The sequence below is a fragment of the Telmatherina bonti genome (assembly GCF_933228915.1).
Source record: "Telmatherina bonti genome assembly, chromosome: 10".
Lineage (NCBI taxonomy): Eukaryota > Metazoa > Chordata > Actinopteri > Atheriniformes > Telmatherinidae > Telmatherina > Telmatherina bonti.
The window spans coordinates 36,699,739-36,715,676 of NC_136628.1; the positions used below are offsets into that span (position 1 = coordinate 36,699,739).

At 45.8% G+C, this 15,938-nt stretch overlaps 1 protein-coding gene across 1 annotated transcript; it reads left to right on the plus strand.

Moving 5' to 3' along the window:
- Nucleotides 1-1,231: 1,231 nt before the first annotated feature.
- On the plus strand, nt 1,232-15,590 carry prr7 (proline rich 7 (synaptic); the record flags this gene model as incomplete). The annotated part of the gene is made up of 2 exons (XM_079247946.1): nt 1,232-1,565; nt 15,064-15,590. 2 exons carry the CDS (start codon nt 1,232-1,234, stop codon nt 15,588-15,590), a joined length of 861 nt encoding a protein of 286 aa, XP_079104072.1.
- Between the last annotated feature and the right edge of the window lie 348 nt (nt 15,591-15,938).

A 15,938-nucleotide genomic window follows, 5' to 3' on the forward strand; every position in this document is an offset into this window, starting at 1 on the left:
TTCCCTGAAAACGTTGTGCGAACAACAGCGTCTGCATTGAGTACGTGCGTTTCCATTACACCTGGAATTGTGCAAACGCTAAATATCGCAATAAAAAACTGCTAATAGAAACACCTACATTTTGCTAAAAAGTTTGCTCTAATGAGGAAGTTTTCCAGACATTTTGATATAGAAAAATATCGCATTAGTGTATTGGAAACACTTTTTTCGCATGTACATGTCCCCAGACATGGCGTGGGGGGGAACATGTGACCAGTTTATTTCCAGTAAAGATGGCGTGGTGTGGAAGAAAACAGTGAATTTCAGAGATTTAGACAAGAAAATGAAGGAAAAAAAACTTCGAAAAGCCGTAACAGATTCTCCGCAGCAAGTAGAAAACCCCCAAATAACGCTACATGGCTACTTTTCCATCAACCGCAATTTTCGTAAAATGTCGCGAGAACGACAAGATAACGAGCTTGTCTCCTTCACCGCATCGTCTCTGTGGACGTTTTCTCTCTAAGCTGCTCTGATGTGTGAAACAGATACTCGCCCCCCCAACCCTAACACCCCCCCAGGTCGGCATCCTAGTCCTCCGTGCACAGCTGAGATTCCTAACCGCCTCTGCTCTGTTTTACCTCCATCCAGTCGTCCTGACGAAGCTCTTCTCCGCCTCCTGTGTTTCTGCAGAGCAGCTTGAGACGGAGGAGTCCCGCCGGGATCTGAAGAGGAAGAACTCAGCGTCCCGACAGCGTGGATGACCTCCGAAGCCCCGTGGCCCCCGAAGGGACCAGCTGCTTGACTTCACGTGGCAGAGCCGCCACCTCCCTGGTTGTTTCGGTGCCTCTGATTGGACGTCCGTCCCACCCACTGATGCTGCACTTAGTTTGTTCTGCATACGTTTTCGGCACCTTTTGCCGACTTTAAATGGATGTTTGCAGAAACTCTACAGCCTGTTGGACAACTTGGACACAGAACCAAACACAGTTTTTATCCCTTTTAATCTCTTTTAGCGTCAGCTTTTTAAAGTTGCTGTTTTTACTGTCATGACCGACTGAGTGGACCAAAGTCCAGAAACTCCTTTCCTGACAGATTTGGTGGTTTTAACCAACAAATTCATCAGTTTTTAGGTGAAGATGATGATGTAAGCCCTCCCACAGCAGCACTATTTTTAATCACTGAACACAAAGAATGTGCCAGAAAGTGTGAGGCGACTTGAGACATCCCGCTCGCCGCCCATCCCGTCACCGCCATGGTGATGTCACAGGGCACCTACACCTTCCTGGCCTGTTTCGCCGGCTTCTGGTTGGTGTGGGCCTTCATCGTCATGCTCTGCTGTTTCTGCAGCTTCCTGCAGCGCAGGCTAAAGCGCCGCCGCGAGGAGCGGCTCAGAGAGCAATGTCTGCGGACGGTGGAGACGGAACCGCTCAGCTGCCACGCCGCCGGATACCCGCCGCCGCCACAGCTGCCACCGCCACAGCTGCCCAGAGAGACGCTGCAGTTCTGCCCTCCTCAGACGCTGTCACCTCCGGTCGCTCTGCCGGTACCTCACCCCATGCCACAAGCCACATGGGTCACCATGCCAGGTAGCGTAAATACCTGCTTATCTTTCCAGTTTCCTTTCCCTCCATGTGAAAACGACATCAGGCCACACAGGGAATCCAGAACACGACATGTTAACATGTTAAACCTTAGCGTACTGTGGATCCACCTGACCTTGTTATTGGACTAATGTATTTATTGAATTCTCTTTTACAAAGTTATTACTCATGCATATTTAAAAAAAGCAAAAAAAACCTTGATTTTGGGCATGAAAGTAGTTCGTAACAACAGCCTGAACTTCAGATGAGCTGAAGGATGACCCGTTTCAGATCTGCATGGTATCAGCCGATACTAAACCTCAGATATCGATGTCAGATTGAAGGGAACGAAGTGGATCAGAGCAGATTCTGAGTCATTTTGGGAGGATAAGGCTATTTCCTGGAATAAATCTGTACCAGTGCAACGTAAAAGAAAACACAGTAAAGCTGGTTTCAGCCATCAGTCTGACACAATGCTCGTCCTCAAGCGGTTACATCTCCAGCTGTGCTCCAAACAGCTGCTTTCTTCTCGTTTCACCACTGCGTCGGATGTTCAGGCGTCTTCAGGATGAACACGGATCAGCTGGTTGTAAAATTACCAGCAGACCTCACGGGAAGTTATTAATGATCCATCATTTCATTCCTGAGATTGGAAATGAGGCGAGTTCAAATCCAAAGCAAAACCAAAATAAGAGCAGTTTGCAGAAAGAGGCAGAGGAGGAGGATTAAATTAAGCACTCAGATTTTTTTCTTTCCAGCGCTTCAGCCCCCCCCCTGCGCGGGGTGTCATGGTGACAGCTGCCGCCGAGGCGGGGGGTGACGGCTGTGGAGGCCGAGCGTGACGGCTCGAGCGACAGCATGGTGGAAAAAGAAAGAGGCAATCAGAGAGTCGAGGCAGAGGTTTTACACTTTCTTTATTTTTACGAGCAGCGATGACGTTTTTATGATGACCGTGACATGAAGGTCGCACTTCCTGCAGGGAAACTCGTAACTCGTTGTTGTGCCTCAATTTTACTTTATTTTCTGTATCAATCCATCCATCCATCCATCCGTCCATCCATCCAGCCTAAAGGGCCATTTATGTTGGACACAGAAGATACGCAGACGGTTGGATAGTTAAGGGGCTTAGCTATTAGTCACATGATGCAGAAAATGTGGTAATACCACCAGAAATCACGATGGCAGTGTCGATATGTATTGCAGATGCACAACCAGCGAAAGGAACAAATAAGGGAAGAAGAAGAGGAACAGGAAGAAGACGACGCAGAAACCCTCAAGTTAAAAACAGCTGAATAAGATGCAGAACATCATAACATCATGGTTTTATTCTTCTTGTGTCATTGGACGGCGCATTGCCACTAACTAAATGTGGAACCATTGGAACCAGTAGACATGTGGAAGTGAACTCTGAACTCAGCGCTGCCCTCTAGTGGAAAAACTGACTTAGCAATGGCAATGTAAAGAACACATGGAGGTTTGAAGGTGGAGATGTATGATGACGTTTGAAACAAACATCCCAATTCACATAGCAGAAACCGAGCTAGCTAACTGAGCTTCGCTAACCTAGTTCAGCTAACCGAGTAGGTTAGCTAAAGTAGCTAACCTACTTTAGCTAATCTAGCTTAGCTAAAGTAGGTTAGCTAACCTTGTTTAGCTAATCCATCTTAGCTAACCTAGTTTAGCTAATCGATCTTAGCTAACCTAGTTTAGCTAATCGAGCTTAGCTAACCTAGTTTAGCTTGGTTCATGGAAAAGATAAACCCAATAGACCCAGTTTATCGCAGCCCCTTTCTGTATCCTGAGGTTCATCTAAAGAACCAGCCCAGTCTGACTCTAATCCATCACACGATCCAGTTCAGTCCAGTTTATAACTGTTCATATAAACCAAAACACAAACAACGACCCAAATGATGAAACCGACAGATCGCATTAAATAGTTTGGATTCAATTCTTCCTGTTGAACTGATTCAGGAGACGGTGGACAGAAAAACCTCCATCAGAACCAGGAAGGAAAACCTCCAGCAGAACCAGAACCAGGAAGGAAAACCTCTATCAGAACCAGAACCAGGAAGGAAAACCTCCAGCAGAACCAGAACCAGGAAGGAAAACCTCCATCAGAACCAGAACCAGGAAGGAAAACCTCCAGCAGAACCAGAACCAGGAAGGAAAACCTCCAGCAGAACCAGAACCAGGAAGGAAAACCTCCAGCAGAACCAGGAAGGAAAACCTCCATCAGAACCAGAACCAGGAAGGAAAACCTCCAGCAGAACCAGAACCAGGAAGGAAAACCTCTAGCAGAACCAGGAAGGAAAACCTCCATCAGAACCAGAACCAGGAAGGAAAACCTCCATCAGAACCAGGAAGGAAAACCTCCATCAGAACCAGAACCAGGAAGGAAAACCTCCAGCAGAACCAGGAAGGAAAACCTCCATCAGAACCAGAACCAGGAAGGAAAACCTCCAGCAGAACCAGAACCAGGAAGGAAAACCTCCATCAGAACCAGGAAGGAAAACCTCCATCAGAACCAGGAAGGAAAACCTCCATCAGAACCAGAACCAGGAAGGAAAACCTCCAGCAGAACCAGAACCAGGAAGGAAAACCTCCATCAGAACCAGGAAGGAAAACCTCCATCAGAACCAGAACCAGGAAGGAAAACCTCCATCAGAACCAGAACCAGGAAGGAAAACCTCTATCAGAACCAGAACCAGGAAGGAAAACCTCTAGCAGAACCAGGAAGGAAAACCTCCATCAGAACCAGGAAGGAAAACCTCCATCAGAACCAGAACCAGGAAGGAAAACCTCCAGCAGAACCAGAACCAGGAAGGAAAACCTCCATCAGAACCAGGAAGGAAAACCTCCATCAGAACCAGGAAGGAAAACCTCCATCAGAACCAGAACCAGGAAGGAAAACCTCCATCAGAACCAGAACCAGGAAGGAAAACCTCCAGCAGAACCAGAACCAGGAAGGAAAACCTCCATCAGAACCAGGGCGGATTAACCCTTAAGACTCTGGTAGATCTCCTGAGCGCCATCGCTGGTGTTACTGGACCAGCAGCGAGGAACTGTGATGGTCATGTGACCCTCCAGCTGGTCTACGGAGGTTTTCCAGCGTTTTTATCCGTCCAGGAGGTTTACAATCCAGACACAACATGTAGTGTTTATTCAGAAACTCTAGATAGTAAATCCACCATTATTTATCACATCTTCATCAGAGAAAACATCATCATCATCATCACTGTGAAACCACTTCCTGTCAGACTTTCCACCAATCAGAGAGCTTAAACCGATGGTTAAGGTCCAATCAGGAGCAGCCAAAGGAAGCTAAATATTGATCCTGCGCTACAAGAAGTCCAACGGTCAGCTGAGATCAGAGTTTATCAGCAGGAACTAAATCATGAGTCTGAGTCGGATCAGGTTTCCACGTCACGGTTCTGAACCTTCGCTCAGAGAAAACGACTGAAATGGAATTTCCTCTCTTGTTGCGATAATTCACAGCAGAGATGAAGAGATGATCTGACCTTCTACGGGTTGTAATAAAACGTTGTTGTAATAAAAACACGTCCATTCACCGCTGCTCAAACACCTAAAACTGAAGGCGGGTGCGTCGCCATTCCAGTAAAACTCCAGACTTTGTCTCTTTCCATCTCAAACCCTCCTGGTGAAACGACATCTTCATCCTAATCTATTCATGAGTTTTGGGGTGAACAGCTTCACCTTCCCTGCAGACGTGATTATGAGAAAACTTTCAGGAAATCAGAATTGTGTCATGAAAACAAACTCTTTTCCCAAAACGTCTCGAATGTAAAGAAACTGGACGTGAGGAAAGAGCAAGAAGCACAAAGACACAAAGTTAAAAGAAGCTAAAAGCAGAACTTTCTGCCTTTTTTAAATCTGCGTCTCAAATCTCCGTGAAGTTTGTGTCGTGCATGAACGCTTCAGCTTCAGAGGAAAACGATGCAATGGGCAGAAAGCTGACGACAGAGGAGGGGATGAAGGGAAGGAAGTGTTTAAATGCTGCTGCTTCAGCGCCTGCCAGACACGGATAACCAGACAAAAGGCTGCTGGAGAGGAAGCAAAGTGATGAAGATGTTCAGTAACAGCAGAAAGAAAAACTGCTGGAAGACGTTCAGGATGAAAAACGCAGCTCTGAACCTCCGAACCTCCATCTGATGAAGCTTTCAGGCCATTTCTGTTGTCTCCGTACCGACGGGACGTCAGGTTTTACGGGGTAAAAGACATTCTGAAAAGCATTTTCAGTTCTACTTCAGAAACCACTTTGCCAAACTGTGGGTTTGACGTACGATCGTGTGTTTTACGCAGCAGCTTCGTCTGTATTGTTGTTTTACTGCATCTTCCTCGCATCTGCAGCCTCGTCGCCAGCATCCGTCTCCATGTGGTTTATTTAAAGCCTTCCCAGCAGCTGCTTGAGAGGTTTTCAGAGCGGAGAAACAATGAGATTCTGTAGGTATCCATCAGCCGACGATGGGGGAGGGATGGAAGGTGGCCAGGTACACATGCACACAAACATACAGGCATCCAGAAATACATCAGCTCCATGGCAACAGTTCAGAAAACAGCTGTTAGTTTCCAACGCTGATGCCCGAGGAATGATGTGTGTGGGCTGATTTTGGTGCCATTAATTCAGCTTTTTTTCAGATTTACGTCAGGTTGACAGGTTTTTCATGCAGGGTCGTGGTCATGTGCACGAGGTACCGTTCGGTGTCAAATTCCTAAAACTGAGGAAAAGTCCGAAATATTCCCAAGTTTCGACGCGTTTCTATTGAACCGAGTTAAACGTATCCTCAGTTCTCGGCCGATGAGATTTTACCAATCCAGTTCAATCCAGTTTATTTATAAAGCACCGTTAAAAACAACAAAGTTGACCAAAGTGCTGTACAGAAGAAACAATAAAACATACATATTTACATCATAATGGGGCATCAGCACATTGTTAATAGTAAAACAACCCTTTAAATTAGTCAAACGCCAAAGAGAAAAAATGAGTCTTCAGACAAGACTTAAAAACAAGAAGCGATTCAGCCTGTCTAATGTACAGGGGCAGCTTATTCCACACGTATACCACGTATTTCCAGACATTTCATGGTTTTCTACTCGTTGCATCGACGTTTCAAAGCTTTTCTCCTTTTATTTCGTTTTCTAAAACTCTGAAATTCACTGTTTGTTCCACATGGCGCCATCTTTACCGGAAATGAACTGGTCATGACTCCACGTCACATCCGGGACACATAAAAAAAGTGTGATGTTTAGCATCGTTAGCATCCCCTCTTCTTTAACGTCTTCTTTAACATCTGTCTGAACATCTGGGAAGTGAGGAGAGCAGTTTCTGGAGCTTTAGGAGAGGAATGTTGTCCCTTTCTGGTCTGATGTTTAGCAGCTGGACTCCTCTGAAGCCGGATGCAGGATGTGGTTTAGCGTGGTCATTCTGAAATCTGCAAAGTCTTCCCTGAAACAGACGTCTGGATGGGAGCAGAATATCCGGCTCCACCGGCCTCTGATTTCAGATGTCCTGGTTACATTTCCAGCCTTTTGTTGCTCCTTTTCAAACTTTACAGATTTAAAATCATCTCATATTTTCTGTAAAACAGTAAAAAGTCTCAGTTTCTTCATCAGATATGTTTATCTTCTACTGGGAATGATATCTCTTGATGAGATTTGGAAATCGCTGCACTCTGTTTTATTTTATATTATAAGAGCATCCAAACTTTATTGAAATGATTATAAAACAAAACAAAAAAAAATTATTGGGTTTATCTTGGGAAAATTGGCATTTTTCTTTAATAATGAATAATCTTTACCCATTTCTTTTTCATGGGAGCATTTATCAGTTCCACTTTTCATTCTTTAGCTGGCCTGTTTGGAGGAACAGGATTAAACTTTTTCACATGGCTTAAAAAAAGACCAACATTGCTGCCAAGAAGAAGTCTTTGTAAGTAAGCTTGTGCAACATTTCAACAGAGATCGATCAGATTCTGTGCAGATTCATCAGCTGGAAATAGAATCTGGCTTCAGCTTGCCAAAAATCTCAGCGCTCAAACGTTACTTCCCACGACAAGACGCTGAATGATGAGCCCACAGTCGTACTTTCTGCCCATCGCTGTGTTTTCTCCCCTTTATCTGAACCAAAACAAACAGTCTCCGATGCTTCTTGCTTCAGTGTCGGAGAGAAAATGTCAGACTAATTTGTGTTAGTGAACACACACACACGCACGCACACACACACGCACGCACACACACACAAACACACACACGCTGCTAAAATACCACAACAGATTAGCCCTTTGTTTTCACCACAGTGACAAGAAACTGCATCTGTTGCAGTGAAAGAAACAACCTTCCTGCTCTTAAGTCGCGTTAGAGCCGAAGCTTGAAGTCTGACGGCGCCTAAAGCCTGCACAGACCTTTTATTCTGGAGATTCCAACATTATAAAAACATAAACGTTGAGTTATTTACACTTTTTACTTTCGAGTCCACCTTCTAGGACTGGGTTGGAGTAGTACCTTTTCCCTCAACAACAGCTTTGACTATTAGAGTTGAAAATATTCCTCAGAGATTTTGTTTCAAGTTGACATGAAGCTCCACACTGCACATCACCATGAGAATCTCCCGTTCCACCTTATCATGATGAGAATCTCCCGTTCCACCTCATCACCATGAGAATCTCCCGTTCCACCTCATCACCATGAGAATCTCCCGTTCCACCTCATCACCATGAGAATCTCCCGTTCCACCTTATCATGATGAGAATCTCCCGTTCCACCTCATCATGATGAGAATCTCCCGTTCCACCTCATCATGATGAGAATCTCCCGTTCCACCTCATCACCATGAGAATCTCGCGTTCCACCTCATCACCATGAGAATCTCCCGTTCCACCTCATCACCATGAGAATCTCCCGTTCCACCTCATCATGATGAGAATCTCCCGTTCCACCTCATCATGATGAGAATCTCCCGTTCCGCCTCATCACCATGAGAATCTCCCGTTCCACCTTATCATGATGAGAATCTCCCGTTCCACCTCATCACCATGAGAATCTCCCGTTCCACCTTATCATGATGAGAATCTCCCGTTCCACCTCATCACCATGAGAATCTCCCGTTCCACCTCATCACCATGAGAATCTCCCGTTCCACCACATCATGATGAGAATCTCCCGTTCCACCTCATCATGATGAGAATCTCCCGTTCCACCTCATCACTGTGAGAATCTCCCGTTCCACCTCATCATGATGAGAATCTCCCGTTCCACCTCATCACTGTGAGAATCTCCCGTTCCACTACATCACCATGAGAATCTCCCGTTCCACCTCATCACCATGAGAATCTCCCGTTCCACTACATCACCATGAGAATCTCCCGTTCCACTACATCACCATGAGAATCTCCCGTTCCACCTCATCACGATGAGAATCTCCCGTTCCACCTCATCATGATGAGAATCTCCCGTTCCACCTTATCATGATGAGAATCTCCCGTTCCACCTCATCACCATGAGAATCTCCCGTTCCACCACATCACCATGAGAATCTCCCGTTCCACCTCATCACCATGAGAATCTCCCGTTCCACCTCATCACCATGAGAATCTCCCGTTCCACCTCATCACCATGAGAATCTCCTGTTCCACCTTATCATGATGAGAATCTCCCGTTCCACCTCATCACCATGAGAATCTCCCGTTCCACCACATCACCATGAGAATCTCCCGTTCCACCTCATCACGATGAGAATCTCCCGTTCCACCTCATCACGATGAGAATCTCCCATTCCAGCACATCATGATGAGAATCTCCCGTTCCACCACATCATGATGAGAATCTCCCGTTCCACCTCATCATGATGAGAATCTCCCGTTCCACCACATCATGATGAGAATCTCCCGTTCCACCTCATCATGATGAGAATCTCCCGTTCCACTACATCATGATGAGAATCTCCCGTTCCACCTCATCACTGTGAGAATCTCCCGTTCCACTACATCATGATGAGAATCTCCCGTTCCACCTCATCACTGTGAGAATCTCCCGTTCCACCTCATCATGATGAGAATCTCCCGTTCCACCTCATCATGATGAGAATCTCCCGTTCCACCTCATCATGATGAGAATCTCCCGTTCCACCTCATCACCATGAGAATCTCCCGTTCCACTACATGATGATGAGAATCTCCCATTCCACTACATCATGATGAGAATCTCCCGTTCCACCTCATCACCATGAGAATCTCCCGTTCCACCTCATGATGAGAATCTCCCGTTCCACCTCATCATGATGAGAATCTCCCGTTCCACTACATCACTATGAGAATCTCCCGTTCCACCTCATCACCGTGAGAATCTCCCGTTCCACCTCATCACCATGAGAATCTCCCGTTCCACCTCATCACCATGAGAATCTCCCGTTCCACCTCATCATGATGAGAATCTCCCGTTCCACCACTACATGATGAGAATCTCCCGTTCCACCTCATCATGATGAGAATTTCCCGTTCCACTACATGATGAGAATCTCCCGTTCCACCTCATCACCATGAGAATCTCCCGTTCCACCTCATCATGATGAGAATCTCCCGTTCCACCTCATCACCATGAGAATCTCCCGTTCCACCTCATGATGAGAATCTCCCGTTCCACCTCATCATGATGAGAATCTCCCGTTCCACCTCATCATGATGAGAATCTCCCGTTCCACCTCATCATGATGAGAATCTCCCGTTCCACCTCATCACCATGAGAATCTCCCGTTCCACCTCATCATGATGAGAATCTCCCGTTCCACCTCATCACCATGAGAATCTCCTGTTCCACCTCATCATGATGAGAATCTCCCGTTCCACCTCATCACCATGAGAATCTCCCGTTCCACCTCATCACCATGAGAATCTCCCGTTCCACCTCATCACCATGAGAACCTCCCGTTCCACCTCATCACCATGAGAATCTCCCGTTCCATCTCATCACCATGAGAATCTCCTGTTCCACCTCATCACCATGAGAATCTCCTGTTCCACCTCATCACCACGAGAATCTCCTGTTCCACCTCATCACCATGAGAATCTCCCGTTCCACCTCATCACCATGAGAATCTCCTGTTCCACCTCATCATGATGAGAATCTCCCGTTCCACCTCATCACCATGAGAATCTCCTGTTCCACCTCATCATGATAAGAATCTCCCGTTCCACCTCATCACCATGAGAATCTCCCGTTCCACCTCATGATGAGAATCTCCCGTTCCACCTCATCATGATAAGAATCTCCCGTTCCACCTCATGATGAGAATCTCCCGTTCCACCTCATCACCATGAGAATCTCCCGTTCCACCTCATGATGAGAATCTCCCGTTCCACCTCATGATGAGAATCTCCCGTTCCACCTCATCACCATGAGAATCTCCCGTTCCACCTCATCACCATGAGAATCTTCCGTTCCACCTCATCACCATGAGAATCTCCCGTTCCACCTCATCACCATGAGAATCTTCCGTTCCACCTCATCACCATGAGAATCTCCCGTTCCACCTCATCACCATGAGAATCTCCCGTTCCACCTCATCACCATGAGAATCTCCCGTTCCACCTCATCACCATGAGAATCTCCCGTTCCACCACATCACCATGAGAATCTCCCGTTCCACCACATCACCATGAGAATCTCCCGTTCCACCTCATCACCATGAGAATCTTCCGTTCCACCTCATCACCATGAGAATCTCCCGTTCCACCTCATCACCATGAGAATCTTCCGTTCCACCTCATCACCATGAGAATCTCCCGTTCCACCTCATCACCATGAGAATCTCCCGTTCCACCTCATCACCATGAGAATCTCCCGTTCCACTACATGATGAGAATCTCCCGTTCCACCTCATCATGATGAGAATCTCGCGAGCCCAGGACTGAAATACCAGACACAGGAACAGTTTCTTCCAAGGCCATCACGGTTTTCAACAAAATGGACGCTGATGCACACACATCCATGTGACCTGGAGTTGCCGTCAAATGCTTTATAGACTCCATGTAAACAGAGAATAACCAATGTTCACTGCTGCTTTCCTTTATTTCTACTGTGTATTTATGTTTATTTATCTACCTCTTCTCTCATGTTTTTGCTCATTCTTTGAGTATTTAATGTAAGTTCAACTGAGAGCAATTCGCCACCAGAGTCACATTTCTTGTTTGTTTGCACAAACATGGCAAATAAATTGTTTTGATTTTAAATGAAAACATTAAAGCATTGCAGGGAGGTGCAGGACATTAAAAAACAATTAAAAGAAAATGAAAGATTAAATTAAAACATGAAAAAAACCTTATAAAAATGACAGCGTTGGGAATTAACAGTGACTTGGGAAATAAAATGGTTTATTAGAGTTTCTCTGGAAGTTTCTTCCACATTTGAGAGGAGAAAAACTGAACCCTGCCTCTCCAGGTTTGGTTCTGACTCTGGGAACAGAAAGTAGACCTGGTCCTGATGACCTGATGGATCTGGTTGGAAGATCCATATTTTGGTTCGAAACCATTTTCTGCTTCACAAACAAGAAGCCGGTGTAAAGATCCCAGGACTGGAGTTAGACGATCCATTTTTCTGGTCTTAGCGAGGACTGGATCAGCAGAGTTCTGGACTAACATGTCTGATGGACTATAGGGAGACCTGTAAGGACAGGAATCTGGTCTGCTAAAGATGCTAAACACGTTTGTCTAAATTAGTCTAAATCTTGTTTGTCCAGAAGAACTCTGCTGATCCTCCTGATTGCCCAAACTACAGTGAAAACAATTATCCTGATAATGTCAGACAAACATGCCAAATCACAGCTTCTGCCACTTGTACACAAAGACGCTTGGTATTACTCAGCGGAGAGCAGTGAATGAACATCTCAGACGCTCAATGAATCATCGTCGTCACTGACACACGCAGTGTTTCATTACTAATTACCACATCTATAAAATACATTTAAATGTAGATTCGTGGCATTTTATCACATTGTGGGAATATTTGATGGCACCACAAAGGAAAGTGGGAATGACTCACGACAATCTGAGTAATGCTGAAAACATTCAGATCATCAGAGAAGTTAAACCGTTTCGGATCAAACTGGTTTATACGACATTTCTGCTCACTGTGCAGTTTTCTCAGGTACAACATAGCCAGGGTTTCCGCAAATAGAAACCGCATGCCTTCGGAATTCTTTTTCCAGATGTTAATGCATGAATGGATCCATGTAAACACAAAGTCCACATTTGCACACTTCTAAAAACATTGACATAAACTGTACTCAGAAATGTACAGAAGCATAGAGCGTCTGTGCTCAACTATTATTCTTTTAATGGTTATCTTGAGATAACAAGATGATGTTACGGTTTTACTCCTGATGAGACAGACACCATGACACCAGACAAACTTAAGACAGACAATTTTCAGCCTTTTTCAGACTTGTATGTATTGTACTATGTAGACTCTAGTAGGTATTGATTAGTGATGTTCCGTCTCGCATCATTTATTAAATTAGTCGACTATTTTATTAGTTGACGTAATTATGAATTATATACTAAATAGGGCTGTGACGATATGCTTTTGTCCGGATTTGATTCAATTCAGATTTTTCGGGTGCCAGTTCATTTTAAATTGCGATTCTCACAATTCCTTGATTTGCTGATTGTTGTACTTTTTTTTTTTGTTTGTTTTTAATCTACAAAAATTTTTGTTTTTGCTCGTCATTTTTCTTGATTTCAATTAGAAAAAAACAACACAGTAGCCATACCATCATTCTGCTGCTAAAATGCCCAAGACGACAAAATGAAAAGATCAATAAAAACAAAATGAAAAATTTTATAATGTATTATTATTTCTTTAAAAAAAAACAAAATAGATTTTTTACCAAAAGAATCGATTTTAAAATTGTGAAGCAAAAAAAATCCCGATATTCGATTTTTTGATTTGATTTTCCCACCCCTACTACTAAAGAACAAGAGGATGTGAAAATGATCTAAATGCTAACTTTAACGTTAACAGTGCATTGTTCGCAACAGCAACATTTAACATCAACACGAAATTTCGCCTTTTCGTGTTTCGGATGACATTACAGATGTTGGGTTGTTGTCAGTCTCAGTTGCATTTTCCGATGAATAGGCCAGTATGAAAGTATTGTCAAAGGAAGACGTTACCTGAGGGAGAGAGTCAGGTGATGGAAGATATCAGAGTTTCAATCTTCATGACTTCTGTGGCTTTATGTCCTCAAGTTCTGAGCAATAGAAGCGGTATTGAGGAATACGAGGGTAAGGTTGGCAGAAGGCAGCAGGGAAGCTGTGGTTGGCTTCCTCCCTGGTGGGCATCCGAACCAGATGCCAGAGCCACATAACCAGAGGTTCCTGTCCAGGCTGCCACCTCTTGTGGAGGGGTTTGTTGTTTGGGGCTTGATGCTACTGGTTGGGTCACCCAAGGCAAACTGGTTCCTGGGGGAGGAACTAGACAAAGTGCGATTCAAAAGACCCAAATGATGAGTTATCATTGGATTGGAGTTTCCCTCGATTATCAGTGCTCTCTACGGGGGGAAGCCTGGAAATGGGGCACTGAGGCGAGCAACTGGTGGCCGGGCTTATGATCATAGGGTCCAGTCAGGCTCACCCTGAAAGGGTGGCATGTCCCTTCCTGTGGTCTCACCACTTATGGGAAGGGTCATAGGGTTTGGGTGCGGTATGATTTGGGTGGTGGCGGATGGCGGGGACCCTGGTGATCTGATCCTTCATCCATCCATTCTCTTGCACGCAACAGAGGTCTGGTAGCCCAGACTTTTCCCTTCCCCCAGCTCATTGGAGAAGCAATCCTTAAGGTGTTTTGAGACAGTTACTCCTGCGAGCCCAGGGTTTGCCAAGGGGCTTCCTCCCTGGTAGGCATCCTAACCAGATGCCAGAGCCACCTCATCTGGCTCCTGTCTGGGCTGTCACCTCAGCGTTGTGGAGGGGTTTGTTGTTGGGGACTTCATGCCTATGGTTTGGTCACCCAAGGCAAACCAGTCCCTAGGTGAGGAACTATATGAAGTGCAGTCCAAAAGACCCCAATAATGAGTCACCATTGGTTTAGAGTTTATAGATTATTAGGGCTTCCTATGGGGGCAGGCATTCGGAAGCGAGCACCTGGTGGCTGGACCTGTGGTCATGGGTTTTGGTCAGGCTCAGCCTGAAAGGGTGGAATGTCCCTTCCTGTGGTCTCACCACCAGTGCGAAGGGCCATAGGAGCCAGGTGCAGTACGAGTTGGGTGGTGGCTGAAGGCGGGGGCCCTGGCGGTCTGACCCTTGGCTGCTGAAGCTAGATGTAAGGATGTTTATCCAGGTTAACCTTCATGAACATAATCGTCTGGGCTGCACATATCTGGTGATTTGTAATAAATATCTGACTAAAATATCCTCATGGTGAAATATCCGAAATTCCTTTGATCCGATTATTTGCTTTCCGATACATCTTAAACTTCCCGTCTTCTTTCTTTCAGACATGGATGCATCCGGGAAGCCACCTTGTTATGAAGAGGCCGTCTTGATGGAGGATCCTCCTCCCCCCTACAGTGAGGTCTTGGCCGACCCACGAGGCGGGACGTACTTGAAGCCCGTCCCGCTCCAGGCCGCACCGCCACCTTCGAGGGAAAACCACAATACGGCTCCGGTCTTCACATCCGAGACCAGCAAGCCTCCCACGGTGACTGTGTTTCCTAATCGAGGGTACTCCTCCCTCATTCGCCTGCCTTCGTCTCAGCGCTGGGACTCCTTGGGTCATCTTCTGTCCAACATGGACCTGAACCATAATAACCTTGCTCCACCTAGGACCCACTCCATTCAGGCTGCGTCTGTCATGGCGACGATGCCCCGCAGAGAAGCCAGGACTCATGATAGACTTGGGCTGAGAGGGGGGCATCAAGGGGGCATCCAGGGATATCAGGCGGTTCACAGACTCAGGGGTTTTGAGTCCAGCTACGGCATGCCAACGGCGTTCCCTTTGCTGGGTCGGAGCACTGCGGTCTAGACCTGGATCCAACCATAGTTGGATTATTGAAGTGTTAACTCCAGAAAATCTTCTGGAAGTGGAGATTTCATTCTGCAGAGGAGGTGCTGAGCCGCCGGCGGAGCTGAGAGGATGTCTAACTACAGGAGGACGTTGGGTTGTTTTAAATCAGAGCTGTAGCGTCAGATTCTCTTTCATTGTGTTAAAGCTAATTGAGTCGAAGACCTTTTGAACAAACGAGGAAAGAAGCAGAACTGAGAAGTACGCGCCACAAATGAACAGCCAGACTCGTTTTTCTTTGTCGTTCTCCACCTCCACTCTCATTCATCCCTGATCTCCTCTCCTCTTTCTGTGCCTGAGCAATCTATT